The following is a 21479-nucleotide window of genomic DNA, read 5'->3' on the forward strand; positions in this document are numbered from 1 at the left end:
TCATTTTCAATCCAAAACAATTTCAACAAAAAAGGTTACAAAAAATTTAGTTTTATTTAAACTTGTATATTCCTTAAACCCATTAAAGACGCCAATTTTCTAGCTGTGATAACTTAGAGATGACAGAACAAATACATATGTATAAAAATGCATCAAATTGTAATTATTAAAAGATTTACATAGAGTGTTGAGTTACTTAATGACACTTTGAGCACATGCGTATGTGCATATACACTTACATATACGAGTATGAAAGAATATTTATTAACGAAAAAATCTGCGGTTGTAGTTCTATTAATAATATGAATTATTTAATTTGCGTATTTCTAAATAATTCGTGTGATTATATAATTTTAATTTAAAACAAATTAATTTGTATACTATTGCAACCTGTTGCTACAGAGTATTATAGTTTTGTTCACCAAACGGTTGAACGTATCACCTAAAACTGAACGAGATAGATTGCCGAAACTAACGAGATTTAGATAGGGTTGTATATACATACTTATGTATATAAATAGTCAGGATAACGAGAAAAGTTGAAATCCGGGTGACTGTCTGTCTGTTCGTCCGTCCGTGCAAGTAAAAATTGAGATAACAGGTTTCTTAGCACAAAAAAATACGAGTTCGTAGATGGGCGTATTGGACCACTACCACGCCTTCAAAACGCCATTAACCAAAAACGTATATACGAGGTATGACAATTAAGTAGTGAGACTGATTCCATAAAAACCGTATATGTATTTGAAAATTATTCTACAACTCTGTCTATAGTCCCCTTGGGCAGCTATAAAGCGATTCCAGGGCGTTTTCTATGCTTCGTAACATTTCTGGAACGCTTCGACTGGGATGTCCGCGAGTACCCTCGTCACGGCCGCCTGGATGTCCGTAATCGACTCAAAATGGGTTCCTTTGACCACCGATTTTGTTTTAGGAAACAAAAAAAGTCACGGGGTGACATGTCGGGTGAATAAGGCGGCTGTTGCAACACGGCGATGCCTTTAGAGGCCAAATACTGGGATAGGCTGAGGGCGGTGTGGCACGGTGCGTTGTCGTGATGAAGGATCCAGTTACGAGCGATGTCTGGGCGCACCCTTTTGACTCGTTTTCGCAATCTTTCGAGTACTTGGCAATAGTAGACTTAATTCACAGTTTTCCCCGGTGGAACGAATTCTTTGTGGACGATTCCACGGCTATCAAAAAAGGCAATAATCATCGTTTTCACCTTTGACTTGCTCATGCGAGCTTTTTTCGGGCGGGTGGCGCGGAGACAACCATTGTGAGCTTTGGCGTTTGGTTTCCGGGTCGTATTGGAAAAACCAGCGCTCATCGCTTGTAATAACTCGATTGAAGTAGCAAGGGCGTGGCCCCGCCCTCTAATATGTTTAATGTACATATCTCCTAAATCACTAAAGCTACAACAACCAAATTTTCTCAGCTCAAATATTATAGGAAGTCCTACCGACAGTGTGAAAATGAACTGAAGCTAACCCCCCTCCTTCCCCATATAACGGTACTGTTAAAACTACTAAAAATATAATAAATCAATAACTAATTACGTCAGAAACATTAACCTCCTCATTTTACCTCCGGCACGATATGAGAGGGCTTTACGAAAGCCGGTATGTAAATCGGACAATGGTTTCTGCTTACTGTTTGGAGAAACCCCCTATCTCGGGACCCGACAGACCGATTTCGACTAAATTTAGTACGTAGAATTCTTGTAATATTCCTATATCACAGTGTGAAAATGGGCGAAATACGTCTACAACCACGAAAACGTACCATATAACATAATTTAAAATTCCATTTGATTCGCATACTTTCCAGCACACAAATGAAGATGTCAATAATAAACGAAATAAAATTTTGCAATAAAAATTATCTTAAATTATGCCACATTTTTACCAAAAATTGTACAATTCCAATCAAAACTATTCATTACCTTAGGTACCGAATATCTGAACCCCAGTATCTATAGCTGACTTTTGACCGAAAATATCCGTAAAAATATGAGATATACAATTGTAATTCAGGCATAATCCTTTCGTTACAATAGCAATGGCTTGAATTTAGTCAATACTATCCAAACCCCCCATATACCTAATATACAGATTTTCGAACTTCCATATGTCTTTATGATGGATATAACAGCCAACATTTGAGTTATCTCAATGAAAATTACAGAACATATTTTACTCATGACAGTATACCATTGTGCCTAAAAAAGATACAATTCCAATAAGTTGCAAGAGTATAAAATATTCGATTGTACTCGAACTTAGCCCTTTCTTACTTTTTTTAGTTTTTTTCCATATTTATTTTTACTATTGCATACTATTGTTGTATACTCTTTATAAATAGTAATTTCGACCTCATAAGACGTAACCACAAACAGTTGCGGTCAGAACGTAACAGTTTCGTGCAAGGGCATGCCTTTTTTTATTTACAAAACTAAGTAAAATATTCTTTAGTTTTATCTTGCGACAAGAAAAGATTTTATTGCATTTGTAATAACACGAACAGACTTCGACATTTCAAGTGACAGCTCAGAGTACAACAGGTAGACAACGCAAAATATTTGATTTTATTTTTTTAAAGCAAACGAACGAGTGCTAGGATAAAAGACCTATTTTTACAAAACCATTTTCTATTACGATAACATATCAACACGTTATTTTCAAAATTGCATCCTAAGATAACATAAAACTTCTTGTTTTATTATTGGAAATTTGAAAAAACAGCTTTCAGTGTGCGTGATATGCCCTGAACAGGGTATTTTAAGTTTGTCACGAAGTTTGTAACACCCAGAAGGAAGCGTCGGAGACCCTATAAAGTATTTACATTTATAAATGATCAGTATGTTGAGCTGAGTTGATTTAGGCATGACCGTCTGTCCGTCTGTATATATACGAACTAGTCCCTCAGTTTTTAAAATATCGTTTTGAAATTTTGCAAACGTCATTTTCTCTTCAAGAAGCTGCTCATTTGTCGGAACTGCCGATATCGGACCACTATAACATATAGCGGCCATACAAACTGAACGGTCGGAATCAAGTTCTTGTATGGAAAACTTTTGCAGATATATTCACGAAATTTGGTATGGATTATTTCCTAAGGCAAAAATCTAATCTCCGAAGAAATTGTTCAGATCAGCTTACAATAGCATATAACTGTCCGAACGATCGGAATCAAGTGCTTGTATGGAAAACTTTCGCATTTGACATGGTATCTTCACTAAATATGACATGGATTAATGCTTAAGGTAATAATATAATTTCCGAAAAAAATGTTCAGATCGGATTACTATAGCATATAGCTTCCGTATAAACTGAACACATAGTTACTAAAATAAATGCACCTGTGACGGGTATATTAGCTTCCGGGCAGCCGAAGTTACCATTTTTTCTTGTTTTTCATTCACAATTAATTAAAATTGGTCGTTTTTAACAATGTTGCCAACGAAAATGCAGATTGAATGGGAGTTAGCAACGGAGTTATCTTCACTAACTGCATTAATCCGGATTAATTTAGGCCTTAGTGAAGATAACTGCATTCCGGCATTGTTTTCCACAGCGTAATAACGATTTCTTTTGCTCCTCTGAAGCTGCCGGGAAATTCTTGCATCATTTTGACCGCTCTTGGAGCGGTATCGTTGACTGCCCCAACACTGAAAATTTCTTCTTGGCTGCTTTATTTCGCCCTAGAGACCATAGGTTGTCGGATTCTCTGAGGTTAAACTTTTAACCATATTATGTCCTCATAACATAATGATACAGCTTTCTCCCCGGGTAAATACCAAAGATGTTTGCTTGATTTCTGTAAAATAATTTCAAAGGCACAAATCCTGATGAAAGGAAAAAAAAATAAATATCAAAGAGTGTCGACTTATCTTGTTTGTTTTTTTCAGTTGAGGGCTTAGAAGTGATATTTTCAGTGCATAATCAGTGCACTTACTTAGAGGTCAACCTTTATATTTTCGATTTTTATCTCCACCTGAAAATATCACTGAGAGCTCAATAAGTTCCCAATATTTGTCCAAACCGCCTTTTCCTATTATTTTCCTGATGAGTTTTCTAATTTTAGCTTATCTATCAATTGTTTATTATTTCCACTTTAAATAATTAACGGAAGCTGTTCTTATTTTTATTTGCGATCATCTAAAGCAGGCAAAAAACCAAAGTAAATAATTACAAACACTGGCATCTCATTTTGAAAATGAATTTTAATGGATTCCGCACGCTCTTTGCATTTTTTGATACTAATTCTTTAAATTGTATCCAAGTGCTCCAATAGTATTTAAATTAAAACACCCATCATTTGTTACGATTAAACTTACTTACTTTTATAGGTTTACCATTTCTTATATGGAGACACTATTTAAATATTTTTTTATTATTTCTCGATTATTAAAACAACTGACTATTTTGACCTCTCCTCACTTAATAGAGTGATTTAAGCTTATTAGCTCTCAATAAATATTTTTTTTAATGAAAGTAGCATCGCATCACAAGCAATTTCATCAAATATATTTAAATGTCGCCGTTACGGTCGTTCCATTGCTAAACGTCAAAACCCTTGAACTTTGCGACTGCGTTGACACGTTGATCGAACGGAAACTATGTATGTATGTGCTTAATACAATAAAAAGAACAAATGAAACACAGCGATAGTTCGGACGTGTAGGCTGCAGTAAGCAAGAATTTACAAGTTTCGATGCAAATCGACACGGGTTATCATAATCCTCCCTGCACAAGACACTTTTCTAATGTTTCAAACAAATTAAGAGGTTGTATGACCAAAAACTTAATTTTTTTTTTACACCCTAATATAAACATGTTGATATGTTGACCAAACTCAAAAGACTTTCTTTGATTTCGTAGGCTTTTCCATATTTGCGTTTCCTTTAATTTTTTTTCAATTAGATATGTATGTGTGCATGTACCAAAGTATAAAGTGAAAATAAAATTCAATAACGCAAATGTAGCTATTGTACATTCCAATGCGTAATGCTACGCGTCAATAATACGTAAGTTTGCAGAAGGTACGCCGCGTTGTGTCAATGTTTACCAATTAAGAATAAATAAATGCGGGTATAACTAAATAGATTTATATAGACGTTTTGAGTTATGTAAATGATATCAGTAACATGTATGCACAAAGCTCCGTATAAAGCTATTCATATGCATAATTATGTACAAAATGTAACTTATTACATACATACATATGTATGTATGTATATTAGGGTGTGTCATTCTGAGACAACCTTTTTTTTTAACTGAAAAACAGACTCAAAACTTTCGAAAATGTGTAAAAAAAAGTCACTCAAAAGATGAGCTCTTAGTATTAATATTAAGAGGTGCCTATTTCAAATTTTCCGTTTTCCATATAAATTACATAGAAAAAAAATCATCTTTTTTGTGGTGGCTATTGTGCGGAGGTTTTATATGTGCCCCGATGGCTGCCAGTAGGGATGGTAAACTCGATCCCGATTCTAGTCGAAAATCGAGTTTTCTCGTAAAATAATCGATTTTTCAGAATCGATCTCCAGTAGTAGGCACCTCTTAATATTAATATTAGGAGCTCATCTTTTGAGTGACTTTTTTTACACATTTTCGAAAGTTTTGAGCCTGTTTTTCAGTTGAAAAAAAAAGGTTGCCTCAGAATGGCACACTCTAATGTATATAGTATACAAATGGACATAGACATGTACATATGTATGTATATGTAAAGACAAGTATTCCATTCCAATGAAAACTGGTCGATTTACAGATTTGGCGCTTGACTTACGTACATAATGTCATGCCTGTTAATGTACCTGCATAAAAATATATGTACAGACGTAGTTGCATGTTTAAAATATTTAACTCGGTAGTATAAACACATCCACATTGTCTAGGCCGATTTTAAAATGGTTTTACGTCGCAATATGAAAAATTCCTATGTACATATGTATGTATGTATGTACATATATGGACGTACATTAAGAAAACGCGCACTTGCGTTGAATTGAAATTTTAAATCCCTATAAGATTTATTTATTGTTTATATGAATAATTATTAATTTCAATGCGACTATATTTATATATGCAAGTCTACCTACATATGTATGTATATTTTTCAGTCAATTACAATCAATGCAAATAATTATATTCTTCTTCTTCTATTTATATTGGCGTAGACATGCTTACGCGGTTATAGCCGAGTTTACAACAGTACGCTCGTTGTTCTTCCTTTTCGCTGATTGTCGCCAATTGGAGATTCCAAGTGTAGCCAGGTCCTTCTCCACCTGGTCTTTTCAACAGAGTGAAGGTCTTCCTCTTCCTCTGCTTAACCCAGCGGGTGCTGCGTCGAATGCTTTCAGTGTTGGAGTTTTTTCATCCATTCGGAATATGACAGCAAGCGGCTGTTTTTAATTCGCTGAACTATGAGATACATACATACATATCGTCACCTGAAATGCAAAATAACGTATCATCAAAAAATTCGAAATTGAGTGTCTTATTGATTACGCTTCACCACTTCAAATTACAAAGATAATATTACATATGTTCAACATTTTCAGGTTCTGCACTCAGATATAAACCAGTTTTAACCAATATTAAATTTTTTTTTTCACTCATGTTCCATTTTATTGCGTGTTTCATTCATGCCACTTTACATTTCCGAAAATGTTGTTACGTTATTTTGCATTTCAGGTGACGATATGTATATATGTCGTCCATGCCTGAGCAACATATAGCAGAACGGCATCGATTTACTTTCAATAAGATACTGTATGGCATTTAAAATGCAATGCTTGCAATATGCACATAAAAATACATACATACTTATGTATGTATATAACATTTTTCAATTGTTGACTCTGAATGCCACTAATGGGAGAAAATGTTATGTTAGCATTCGATAAATATCCCTCAAACGGCTGGGTGCCTGCAATTGCAAATCGTATATTCCTTATACATATGTATGTACATATGTATGCAATCTTCTGGAACTTTACCTTTGTTTTTTTGCCTTTCGGGTTGTCAGAAGTACTATATGTGACCCTCCGCTCAATAATTAGATTTTTTTCTTTGAAGTTTTCACCAAAAATTAGCGGTACATTTTAGTAGTCATAAAAATGTTGATTTTTCTGGTATAAATTCGGTAGTTTGTAGTTAGTTTTATTTATTTGCTTAGAAAAATTTCATATTTTTTAATCAACATTTGTTATTCAAAATTACAAAAGTTATTCCGCCAATGAGAGCAAAGGAGTTTCTAAGGTCTTTCAATGTGCTGTCCACGTCCTTTGTATGTGCTTTATCCCACATAATAAATGAGACGTCTGGCAATATTTAACCAGAGGACCATTCTTGTGAATAGAACACATTGATTGCTGTTCAAGATTTATGGATAACGGAAGTTTAAAGATGAATGAGCAGATTTTTCATCCTTTAGAAAGGTTGCAGCAATTCATGTCTAAGCAACTGCTATCACCACCTTCCCGTTTTTTAAAAACGTCTTACCAGTTTTTACAAACCATCCTCATTGGATTACCTTCAGAGTGGTTCAGGTCATTTTTCATTTCATGCAACGTTTTAGTCAGCTATAACGACAAAAACCCAACTTATTTTTATATACTATATAAGATTGCATAATATTTTTTACTATAACTATTTATATTTTTATATACATATCAACTTATGTTTTTATGCTTTGTTTTTTTTTTTTCAGAATGTTGATCATAAAATGCGATTCCGTTCGAAGAAGGGACAATTGCCTTTCATTGAGTTGAACGGTGAAGAGATCGCTGACTCAGCCATTATCATCAAAGAGCTATCAGCTCGATATGAGAAGAATTTGGATGCCGCTCTGACAACAGAGCAACGAAACGTGTCATATGCAATGATTGCTATGTTGGAGAATCATTTGATTTGGATTATTTTTTATTGGCGCGCCAAGTATCCCGATAATGTACTAAAAGGTTATAAAGTGAATTTGCAACATGCACTCGGCCTACGTTGGCCGAATTCGATTTTGAATTTTGTTTTCAAATTCACTTTTGGTCGAAAGGTTTGTACACATTCTATTCAATACTAACAGCTTTTTCTTTTTTGCTTTTTAATGTAATCATCGTATAAGCTTATTTAATTCATACTCACATAAATACTGACATATTTATATGACAACGTTCATAAATCATGTACATAGAGCTACTAGGAATTATAGGGGTTCATAAAAAGCTCAGATGCGACACGTTTTACATTATATTTATACTCTTGATTTGGATACATAGTATAATAGTTTTGTTCACCTAACGATTGTTTGTATCACCTAAAACTAATGACACACTATATGTGTGTTCCTTGGCAAAAAAAGGAGAACGAGCTCGCAGATGGCCGTTATCGGACCACTGCTACGCCCTAAAACGTCATTGAGCGGAAACCAGAAAGCGCCATAACTGAGCAATAAATTAAGATATAGAACTGTAATTTAGCCAAGGATATTGTAGTAGCAAGAGGCACCTGTGGGCTAAAAAGTTAGTTTTATCGCCACTGTAATTGATAAAATCGCAAGATCCATCCCCACTATCCATCCACCACTAACCATATAACGGTATTGTTAAAAACTACTAATAAGTGTGGGTATGAGAAGGCTTTATAAAAGCTGGGGTTAAAATTGGACGGTGGGCGAGGCACCGTTCACTGTTAGGTTAGGTTAGGTTAGGTTAGGTTAGGTAAATTCACATCATTCATTCACCTCGGGACCCAATTGACCGATTTCAATCAAATTTGATATGTGACATTCTTTTCACATTATTCACCCCTATCATGCATTTCGATTACGTTCCCGCTCTACGCTCCGCCGGAGTCGAAATTAGGTATCATGCGTTGCAATTGGATTGAAAGAAGAAGAGGAAGAGCTATAACTTTTTCGATATCAGCTGTTTGCCTTGAAATATGTGAAACTGGAACATAACAAAGCAAAAATACACAAATTACTGCTGTTCAAAGAAAATAAATAAAAGTAAAATGTTTATATTGTTATTATTTTTATTAAACGTTAGTAAGGAATCTTTATCCGCGGTGGTATTACTGGTTGAGGAGGAGAGCAGCGCATCTCAGAATGCTTGGGTGAGAATTGAAAGGAGAAGATTACGAGATATGTGCGATCCCTTCCAGATGAATGTCGGGCTGTAAGTAATTGCACGTGAAAGTAAACAATTTTCTTACAATTTGTTTACTTATTTAGATTCAAAAAAAACTTTCGTCTGAATAAGGACGCATTCAAGTATGTCCTAGATACGTTTGCAAAAGAAACGACGGCAAGTAAATTTGATGCTACCTCTTTCCAAAAAGCCTGCACATCTTCTCTAAGACGCTGGTGGAAACCGTTGGCTATATCTAGCTTACTCTCCATCATATCTGCCAATTTTCCATATTACTCTGGTGTTGTTGTTTTTGACCTGAAAGCATATCAAAAAACATTATTAGAGCGCAAAAACTGGAAATATCGTGTGTTTTACAACTTTTAAATACAAGTTTTACTTACATTTTAAGAAAATTCAAAAAAAAAATCACGCAAATAAAATTTTCGCAGCAAAATAAAAACACAAAAAGTTCTCCGCCAACAAAATTGCAACTTAGCAGAACGGAGCTACGATCGAAATGCATGATAGGCAGAATTGTAAATTTCGAAGTTGAACTGAACGGGAACGGAACGCATGATACCAAAGTTGCTAAACGGAGAAAATTTCAATCCAAGTCAAAATACATAATAGGGGTGATTATGTTACAGTGCAAAAAACTACAGATACGCTTACTTCCCAAATAGCACAATTTTAAATTCCATCTGGTTCTTTCTCTTTCCAGTGTACAAATCAAAAATAAATGAATATAGCGGGATAAAACTTTGTACCCATAATGTCTTTTTTTTATCACCTTATGACCAAAAATTGTCGAACTAAGACTGTTTAAGCCCATAGGTAGCCTAGTATTTGGCCCCGGTTGCTGTAGTTGACTTTTTACCGCAAATATCGGTGAATGTGGAAGATATATAATTGAAATTTAGGGAAGAAATTTTCCTGACAATGGTATATCTGAGTGTCAAAAATGGGTTATATATATGTATATAAATATTTCCGAACTTCACGGTGACTTTATACTAGATACTCTAATATCGGCCAACATGTGAGTTTTCTCAATGTAAATGGGAGAGCTTTTTTTTACTAATAAAGGCCCAATATTAATGAAGTCGGGTGAAAACTTTACCCTCCCTATATAACTAAGAACACAATTTTCGAACATCCGGCTGACTTTACTCCATGTGATTTGTGATGGTACCGTAATGAAAACCAGGGAACATTTTATTAGTATATATTATAGCCTCAATTCCGATCATCTTGCTGACTCTTGTAAATTGCCAGAGTATAAAATGTTCGGCTGCGCCCGAACTTAGGCATTTCTTACTTTTTTTTATATTTATTTCACTAGTAATTGATTATAAATATAAATATGCACAAGTGTGTATCGTAAAAAATTAAAAGTGTACACAGTAGTTTTTAAAAAGAAATAAATTTCTCCCTTAGTAATTTCATTTGCACATAATTACGCCATATTTACACTAATTTATCGCACACCTCACACTAAATCGCTTTTCGCTTTCTCATATCATAACCGCAAACAGTAAAAATCAGCAAAAGATATTTGGTTAACGTAAATTAAATGAATATTTTACAAATAAGTAAAGAACTTCGCGTGCAACCGAACTTTTCATACTCTTGCAACTTTTAAGTATCAAATCCTTCAGGTGTTGGCAAAACTTCATATTCAAAAATGATGCGAAAGAATCAACATTCATTATTCAACGAAAACTACATTAAAATCATCCTTAAATGAGAAAGTAGGGATATGAGGATAAGACCGAGATCGAGACCAACTGCATTCATGTTGGAATAACATAAATCGTTATATGCATTATAATATATTTTCGTTTAATGACGTTTTGTAGTCATTACATTACGGGGCATCACACATCCGGAATACCAACCTCCAATGGTTCCCAAGGAATATGTGTACCAAGTTTCAAAACAATATTTCTATTTTGATTCAAGCCATCGTTTACTCGTCAACCTGGTAAATATTTATATATTATATAACTCCTCATCTATCTCGATAGGTTTTAGATGATACAAACAGAATTATTATACTCTGTAGCATCGTGTTGTACACGCGGTGCAATAAAGTGTAAACACACACATAGTGCATACATACATATAATCCAATAATATATAACCGTACTATAGACAGTAGAAATTTTGTAAACACAATTGCTTAAACTATGGGTAAACTTTGCCTACATGCGCTCTCAAGTGCTGATTTTTATGGTTTATACATGAATTCCACCCCCACATATATATAATTTGCAATATGGTGATTTTTCATAAATAGTGGTTCCAGGGTTCGAAAAAATTGAAGGCTCACGGCATTGGAGTACACAGCCCCGAGGAGATTGAGGAGTTTGGCAAGAACGATTTGAAGGTGTTAAGCGAAATGTTGGACTGCAAGCCGTTCTTCTTTGGCGATGAGCCAACCACTTTGGATGTGGTTGCGTTTGCCATATTGTCGCAACTGCATTATTTGTCGAAGGATATCTCGTATCCATTGCGCGATTTCATGACCGAAAAATGTCCCAATTTGGTCGGACATGTGTCACGAATGAAGGAGCGATGCTTCCCCGATTGGGATGAGATTTGCACAAAATTGGACTTGAATGCACATATTCCAAAACCAGAGTAAGTAACCTTTTCATTTTTATTATCCATATTTACATTTAAACACATAGCCGATTGCACTACAAGACGTAGCGACAGCAAAATTCCATCGTCTGCAAATGACGTTTGAAGCCGTTTTTTTTTAACATTTTGGAGACGGCAACGACATACCAATTAGTTTATGTAAAAAATGTCGATGTTGCCGTGATAAAACCATTCACTTCAATTTAAATATTTTGTTCTAAAATATTTTTTTTGGCAAAGAATAAGTATGTAAATAAGTTGATTCATTTGTTTTAAATCATCAACTGATATTGCAAATGATACATCAGAGCTATTTTATGCTTCTTTTGGTTAAATCACGTAATACCATGTTCAGACCGACACTTAATCACACGATTTCTGCTGTTGAATGGATTATCCCACTAATCTTAAAAATTTATCAAAATTTCGCCATACAAAAATGACAGTTCCAAATCACTTCATTGAAATGATTTGAAACTGATCCACGCAAAATCTCTCTGTGCGACTCTGATTTTGCGCCATCTACCATTCATCAGCATTGGAAATCTGTTACATTATCACAGCAGATATAGACACTACAAAGGGGAAAAAATGTAAACAAAAAAAATTTTTTTAAAGCAATGCATCTAATTTAAACCTGAAAATCGACTTAACAAAGGAAAAAATGCATCCACTATTTCTATTATATGGAAAATATTTGAAAAAATACGGCTTTTACTTCAAAATACTACAGGGTAGGCCATTTAAAGTTGACCCATCTGGCAACGCTGTAACTTTTAACAGCGCTGACAAATCGGCTAATGTCATACCGCGTTAGAAGCGTCATTCGAAGACAATTTATACCATGGAACAGTACACTCCAAAAGAACGCGCTGAAATTGTTCAGCTTTATATTCAAAATAACTTTTCAATTGTGTTAACTCAACGTGCGTTTCGCAAAAAAAATAAAGTGAAAAGTGCTCCAGTTAAGAACACAATTAAGTCTTTATACGCAAAATTTGTGAACACCGGTAATCTCAGTAATGCCAGTCATGCATCCAGACAACGCACAAGACGTTCTGATGAAAATATCGAAGCTGTACGAGCCAGTATTGAGGAGACTCCATCGACATCGAGTTATCGCCGCTCTCAGGAATTAGACATCTCTCGCACCACTCTCCGACGCATAATTCATAAAGATTTGAAGATGTTTCCATATAAAATTCAAATGGCACAAAAACTAAACCCAGCTGATTATCCGCGACGCCTTAATTTTGGCAAATGGGCCATCGGGCGATTGATATCGAAAAATGGTGATGTTGACTGGCCACCGAGATCACCAGATTTGACGCCACCAGACTTTTATTTGTGGGGTTATTTGAAATCCAAGGTATACGCTAATAAGCCAAAGACCTTAGCTCAACTGAAAGCCAACATTCGACGTGAAACAGCCGCCATATCATCCGAAACATTGGCCAAAGTCATGGAAAATGTCGAAAAAAGAGTGCATTTAGCTGTCAAAGCTAAAGGTGCCCATTTACGCGATCTAATTTTTAAATATTAGCTGAAACAAATCCCCTTGGACCAAAATAAATTATTTTTGAAATGAACAAAAAACATTGTTTTCTTTTGTTCTTTTTTTTTATATGACAATATTTTCTTTTGATAAATATTAAGCGATGTGACTTCATGAATGACAATACAGCTGTTTTTTGATCTCTCTAACGGCAGTGAGAACACTGTTGGGTTATGAAATGTTTAAATGTAATCTAATCTTTTAAATTTTCGGTCTGAACATGGTATTAGGTTTTAATAATTTGACAGTTCACATATTAGTTGCGCCACTAGAGGTGCCCAAGACGACTGTAAGCCTGCTGTCTTGAAGTAATGCTGTTCTCTAAATGACTGTACCCATAAGAACGTGGGAATTTTAATATTTGACAAATGCTGCCTGTCGTCTTCAATGTGTTTAATGTATGAATGTTTTTATTAAATAATATCTTGTTTTTTTTCCAATTTTTTCTTTCTAATTAGGCCTGAAACAAAAGAAGGCAAGGAAGGTGAGCCAGAGAAATCAAACGAGCAAGAAAATGATTCCGACAAAAATGAGAAAGAGATGGAAAAAGATAAGGTATGTAAAAAATTTAATTTTAAAGTTAATGATTTAATAATAACGAAGCGATTTCGTTTAAAATGGCATTTTATTATTTTGTGTTTTTTTTTCTTTTTCGGTAGGTTAAATATGAAATCAATTAATTGCTCTTTTTAATATTAATTTTTTTCTGACACTATCATCTTTAATAAATTTGCCTCATCTTAAATTATAAATTTAAGAATTATAAAATTAAATTTAATTGAATTTATCGTTATTTAAGGCATTATAAAAACCTATTATAACCATAATTTAAGCAACGTATCTTATTGTATTAATAAATTATATTTTATTAATATTATTATAATAAGCTAAGCTTGGCTGCACCGAAGGTATAATACCGTTCACAGGTGCATTTATTGTAGCATAAAAGATACAAAAAAATATTTTTCTTAATTTAAATTGGTCAGTTTGTTTGGCGGCTATATACTATAGTATTCCGATCTGAAAAAACATTCGGATATTGTGCCGTTGTCTTGGGGAATAATCTATGACAGATTTTTCAAACGCTGAGAGACTAGGTCGCGTATACATTTACCGATAGACGGCCCGGGATGAATCGATTCAGCTCGCCACGCGTATCATTTATACGAGTATACCATTGTAAATTGTTGTAATCCATATAGTAAACGATCACCATAGAGCAATTTGTAGTTGTGATAAATGTTGGATATTTTAATTTAAATGTTCAAAAATAATTATTTTGGCCGAACGGGCAACAATGCTGAAACGGTAATTTTGAGACGCTCTCACCCCGGAATAAGTTAGACATCCCTTTCGATGGTATGATGAATTCAATCAAGGTCGCAGATCTAATATACCAATATTAATGCCTAGCAAAAGTCATGGTATATCTTTTATGTCTATGTTATGCAATCTTTAGTCAATAAATCCTAAGTTTGAGGAAATAACATAAATTATCTTATTGTCTTCTATACCTTTAAGTATTTCACGCACGTGATGCAACAATATGTGGTATTAAATCATAAATCTCTCAATCTTTATTTGCAGTCAAATGAAAAAGAGATCACAGAGGAGAATAAGGAGAAGGAGGAAACAAAGTAAATATCGATATCGGTAAACTTAGAACAACTGTAAAGGACATGCATTTAATACAAAAACAAAAATAATCATACACCCAGAAGTATAATACGATAAATTTGAAAACATTTTTATATATATTACGATTAGCATAAAATTATAAAGAAATTATACATAATGTATAAGAAATTGCAACTAGTTAAAAGCGAAATAACATCTGACGATGATGGATGATTCTAACTTCTAATTTTGTTTCATTTTACCTTCTTCATTTGTGTAATTATCATTTTTTACTGTATAATTAGATATATTGTTTATTTCATTCCCAAATATTAAAAACAACAATATTTAAACAAAAAAGCAGTAATGCATTAAGCCTAAATGTAATTATTTTTATTTTTTTTATAATCAATTATATAATTTGTGTGCAAATATATAAAATATGTAATGAATAAAAATTATATCGTATGAACATTGTGTTTTGGAAGTTGACAAAACAAAAACCAAAACAAAACGCTGCTACAAGAGTTGTAAGTTCTTACTAGAATCAAAGAAATCATTGTGAAAAAGGACGTAATTAATAATGAATAATAAAAATACTCAAAATTCGAAATAAATACATCAAACATTACATAAAATACGTACAAGTACACATGCATGCGAATGTAGTTGCATTAGCGCACTACACATGCAGTCAAGCAAAGAAGCAAAACAAACATACCATACAAAAAAGATAACTTAAAAACGACACTTGCATACATAAATAAACATACACAAACATTCATCAAATACATTCACATAAACTCACGCGTAAACAAATGCAGACAGACAACTGAATGCAATTTGTTACCACTATTGGCTTTGTCTTTATTTTGCTTATCGTATTTATTTCAATACGCATACATCATATATAATATAATAAATTTATATGCAAACAAAAAGAAAAAACGAGAAACCAACATACATAAACATACAACTAAATCATTCGCATATATATAGGCCTATGTATACATACATACATATATGTATGTATATCTATAAATACATAAAATTATATATATATATATATATATATATATAACATCCAGCAGATCGTGTATAAAATGAAGTGTACACCGATTAAATAAAAAAATTAAAATGAATATTTAAATAAAAGTATAATAATGAATAAAAAATATTAATAAATAAAATAACAACACAATATAAGGACAAAGTATTTTTCATCCACGTGGCGGTTAAATATGTATGTAATTGTAGATTATTCAAGTATTTTTATGGATTATGTATTAAAGGTTATGTTATAAGTTTTTACTACATTATTTCTATTGTAGCTCAGTGTTTTATATAATAAACATATAAACATAAATCTTATTTAATAAATATGCTTCTTAACCAAACAACATTGTATATTATATTTTTTCTAAGAATTTGGTATGTGAGTAAATACATATGTTACAGGTGAACGTTCAAAAACCAAGGTTGGGTTTACAAATAATTTATTTTTACTTTCTTTACCGAAAGTGGCAAAAGTTAGATTGTGGGCTTTAAAATATCTCGAAATTATACATTTACATACGATTCAAGCATGTAGATACGTAAAGGTGTGTTCTTCAAATTTGTGAAATAGTGTAAGTGTGATCACTACAAACTTGTAAAGGGTGATTTTTTAAGAGCTTGATAACTTTTTTTAAAAAAAAAAACGCATAAAATTTGCAAAATCTCATCGGTTCTTTATTTGAAACGTTAGATTGGTTCATGACATTTACTTTTTGAAGATAATTTCATTTAAATGTTGACCGCGGCTGCGTCTTAGGTGGTCCATTCGGAAAGTCCAATTTTGGGCAACTTTTTCGAGCATTTCGGCCGGAATAGCCCGAATTTCTTCGGAAATGTTGTCTTCCAAAGCTGGAATAGTTGCTGGCTTATTTCTGTAGACTTTAGACTTGACGTAGCCCCACAAAAAATAGTCTAAAGGCGTTAAATCGCATGATCTTGGTGGCCAACTTACGGGTCCATTTCTTGAGATGAATTGTTGTCCGAAGTTTTCCCTCAAAATGGCCATAGAATCGCGAGCTGTGTGGCATGTAGCGCCATCTTGTTGAAACCACATGTCAACCAAGTTCAGTTCTTCCATTTTTGGCAACAAAAAGTTTGTTAGCATCGAACGATAGCGATCGCCATTCACCGTAACGTTGCGTCCAACAGCATCTTTGAAAAAATACGGTCCAATGATTCCACCAGCGTACAAACCACACCAAACAGTGCATTTTTCGGGATGCATGGGCAGTTCTTGAACGGCTTCTGGTTGCTCTTCACCCCAAATGCGGCAATTTTGCTTATTTACGTAGCCATTCAACCAGAAATGAGAAATGATATGTAGACCATAAATCGGACGTAAAGCGCGAAACACATTTCGAACCGAACACTGATTTTGGTAATAAAATTCAATGATTTGCAAGCGTTGCTCGTTAGTAAGTCTATTCATGATGAAATGTCAAAGCATACTGAGCATCTTTCTCTTTGACACCATGTCTGAAATCCCACGTGATCTGTCAAATACTAATGCATGAAAATCCTAACCTCAAAAAAATCACCCGTTATATGTACATAGCGTTTATGGATCATTTACTAATGTAAATCCCCGGCAAAAGGGATGTTAAGAGAATGAAATGGTTGAATTCTATATCTTTATTATGTTGTTGTTGTTGTTTTAACGGTTATTCAATCCCTGCTTGGATGGTAAGGATTATCTAAGTTGTCGTCGACGTCATCTAACGAGAGGTCCAAGAAACGTGCTGTTTCGACGGTGTCGGACCAAAAGGAGAGGGATGAGTGGGGTTAGCCGGGAATGCAAAGAAGTAGCCAGTGTCATGCGGAGACTATATGCACGCAGGACATAATCATCTGCGTTCCACTGCATCCAGGCGACCATATTAGTGTGGCGTAGTTGAGGACCGTCTGGCCAATTGTCTTGTAAGTTGTCAACAACGATTCTTTGTCTTTTCCCCACGTGCTGCCGGCTAGCGACTTGAGGATTTTGTTGCGGCTCTGTACCTTGGCGATAATGGCGGTCGAATGAGGAGTGAAAGAGCATAGACTATCTTAAGTTACCCCTAAAATATTAGGGTTATTGACTGTCGGAATCTTGACGTCATCGATTGCAATATTAAGCTCAAGTCTGTACTCCTGCGTCCTGTTCGTAAATATGGTCACTGTGGATTTGCTGGGGAGAGTGTTAGATTCCGTGCAGAGAAGAAGCGAGAAAGGTCGGAGAGATAGTCGGAGAAAATTCCAAGAATATTCTGGGCGCTATTGTGGTTATGTGATCCGTATCCACGTAATGGATCCAAGGACCTTGAGCCTTCATCTACAAATTGCTGTGTAATCTAGAATCAAGAGTTTCGGAGTTTCCGGTGTTTGTACAGGAAGCCATGGCCATATTGGATAGGTGTTTCTTGAGCCTGCAGTGCTCAGTGTAGAATGTGACAAGAGATGGGATTTGTCAAGGATATGATGAACCTTGCTAGGACCTCCCAATACTAGTTTATCCTTTATGGTGATATGGGACCGCACAATATCCCGCACCCTATTTATCTCTTTATGTCCCGGCTCTCAGATTAGATATACATAGTTGTAAACTGATAGGTGGTTAAGCCTTCATATACAGTCCTCCACTAATAGCGATTTATCTTCATATGCAGAGTTCGCTTTTAGCGCCACTTGACTTTCGACGAGTTAAGCGATACGCCTTGCATTAGTTACTTTGGAGATTAATTTCTGCACACTGAATTAAAACAAAGACTTCTGCTCGGAAAACGTCCCCTCATACCTTGGTATGAGGTCCCACAATTCCTGATCCAATGCCCTACGGTGTCTTCGGGCTGTCAGTGTACCACCGAATAGTGCTGCCCCTCAACAGTAGGTCAAGTATGGAATCAGTCCACCCTACTACCGAGAGTAATTTTAAACTCTTGGAAGAAGGACCAGTGGAGTTTCCTCCTAATTTCATTTATTGAAACAAAATTATCCTCTCTTTTCCATATCCCTCTGCTGTCATGAACAGCATGGTATGATTCGTCATCTGCCTGATCACTAGATGAAGCGGTGTGGGCTCCAGCATAACTTCAAGTGCTGAGTTTGAAGATGCAGGCAAGTCTTTGTAGCTTTGATAGTTGAAGACCCACCAAAATCGGCAATGCATTCGATTCCCAAGCCACCGCTCCATTTGTAAAAATAAACCTCACGTTCATGATGTTCAGTCATCTGAAAATGTGTGGCTTACACCCCCAGGATCCACCAGCTAGGCGTTTGCACATAATGCTTTTGTACCTTTAGACAGTGTTATTTTCACATGCCTATTCCACCGTAAGGAGTAGTATAATATGAGATCTAGATATTTTACTTCCTTAGAAAGCTCCAACTCCCTACCCCCAATAGTTACTTTTCTCAAGCCTGGAAGAGATTTTCTCTTTGTGAAAGGGATGATGATTGTTCTTAACGGATTGATACTTAACCCAATCGTATCGTACCATCCGTTTGGCAGGTTTAAGTTCCTTTGAACTACGTCGCAAAAGATGTCATCGACGTACCCATGCTGTAGCTGTCTGCCATGGAAAATAGACCACTGCAAGTCGGATTTTTTAGTGCTGAACCTAAAGTTCAACCAGAACCCTCGATTCGAGTGAATTTGTATGTCCCATCATCTATGGTGATGTTGAGACACCATCCGGCATCCTCGATACTGCTGTCGACTAGCCTCTGACGCGGTAAGGCTACCGTTACTTTCCAAGGCAATTTTTTTCTGCTGCTGCAAATTATCCAATATGCCCATTGTTGAAGTCGCATAACACCGTGGATTAAGAAGTGGCAGCTCTGTCAGCTTCCCGTCTGAAGAGATTCACTAACACCGTTTAAGAGGGACTGAATGACGTTGCGATTAAGTCCCTGCTCCACGACAAGGTGCCAGTCAAGCGCAGGAGAAAATTCTAGAAATTGGTTTTGTATGAAAATAATAATGAATGTGTTCATGAAATTTGGCCGGTTATAGGAGGTGTCCGGATATAAGAGCTTCCCGTAATGGCAAGTTTCACTTTTTTGAAATGCAGCATTCCTATATCTTTATTCTGAGAAATTGTCTACTTTTATTAACAAATTTGTGTAAGTTTGCTACTGCGCGCCAAGTTGCTTATACATGCCCAAATGCTCATACTATGTATGTATTTTGTATATTTAAGTGATAATATGTTATGGTGGACGTGATGCGGAAGTGATAATATAACATGACACCGTTTGCATACTAAATGGTTTGAGGCAAGTGGAAAGAAATCGTCGCAACCAGGCTTCACTACTTGAATTAATTTTAAGAGTAAGTGTGGTTGCTAACACTAAATTGTGTTGTATATTTTTATATATATTTATAAAGTTTTTTGAGTTGTTTTCGTATAAATTGTATGAAAACATAAATTTATTTTTAGCTAATACCTGCTGCACTTATTTATCAAATTAAAACGGAAGACTTAAGCGATAAACTTGCCATCACATTTTTAAAAATTTTACAAATGTAAATACATATGCCGTAAGATTAAATATTGGAGTTTTTTAGTTTTTCTTTGAACTTATAAATAAACACGAATAAATGGGGTAAAATATAAAATTTAAAATAATATTTATTTTTTTATGTTACGGAAATTCAGTTTTTTTAGAGATCTCCCTAAATCAATTTAAAAAACTCATATTATATTCTAACTTACATCCCATTTAGTGCGGTGGAAACTCGGCCGCTTAAGTCTTATCTCAAGTTCTAATCAGTCGGTATACTAGAATTTTGATATGCCTACTCTTTTCTTTTCAATCAATTGGGGAAAGTTAAAACATAAGTGAAAAATCTGCCTTGATTTTTGGATGGCATCCATTTTATGTGTTTTTTTCAGTTTTGGTTTATATGATAATCACACTTATGTTAATCAAGAACCCGACGTAATTTTTTTGTTTCAATCATCATAAAGAATAAATCGTACGACGACGCTGCCGTCTTTTTTCCTTCTCTATTTCAAGGAAACATAATTAAATTTATTATTTGTACTTTCAAAAATATGAATAAACAGATGATAAAAATGAATAGTAAAAATATGAAATATAAAAATATCGGGGGACTAGCTTAGAAAACCTCTAATTTAAAAAAAAAATCTTAAGCGACAAACAAACGAGTATACTCTTGAAGATTCGAAAATGTTTTCCAAAATACCATAAAAAGAGGGTTTTCAGAGAGCTCCTTCAATATGATACGTAATTAAAGCGACTGGGTGTTAATAAGGTTCTAATAAGGTTTTCAGAGCTCTTAACTTGACCAAAATGAAATATAAAATACAGTGCTTTTTGTAACAGTAAATTTTAAAATATTAGATTAAAATTGTTTAGTAATAATGAGCCTTTTCCCTGTATATCAACCGCCACCACTAACATAACTTCAGTTTAGTCAATTATACCGCCACTGACAGTGAAAGTACCATAAAACCCAGTGAAAGAGTC

At 34.6% G+C, this 21479-nt stretch overlaps 2 protein-coding genes across 4 annotated transcripts in view; both read left to right on the top strand.

The window, feature by feature from the left end:
* LOC105233019 (failed axon connections) overlaps positions 1–16032 on the top strand; it is a 28381-nt gene extending 12349 nt beyond the window's left edge. The window contains exons 2-5 of one of the 2 annotated variants that reach the window (XM_011214949.4): positions 7717–8055; positions 11433–11776; positions 13793–13889; positions 14922–16032. In XM_011214949.4, coding sequence (XP_011213251.2) covers positions 7717–8055; positions 11433–11776; positions 13793–13889; positions 14922–14975 — 834 coding nt within the window. In that variant the 3' untranslated portion in view covers positions 14976–16032. The remainder of the gene's footprint in view (positions 1–7716; positions 8056–11432; positions 11777–13792; positions 13890–14921) is intronic. The other variant, XM_011214950.4, reaches the window with a different exon arrangement.
* The window catches only part of LOC125778799 (uncharacterized), a 209016-nt gene that overhangs the window by 154983 nt on the left and 32554 nt on the right, over positions 1–21479 (top strand). The gene's annotated exons all lie outside the window — the stretch shown is intronic.

This window comes from Bactrocera dorsalis, chromosome 5 (assembly GCF_023373825.1).
Source record: "Bactrocera dorsalis isolate Fly_Bdor chromosome 5, ASM2337382v1, whole genome shotgun sequence".
Lineage (NCBI taxonomy): Eukaryota > Metazoa > Arthropoda > Insecta > Diptera > Tephritidae > Bactrocera > Bactrocera dorsalis.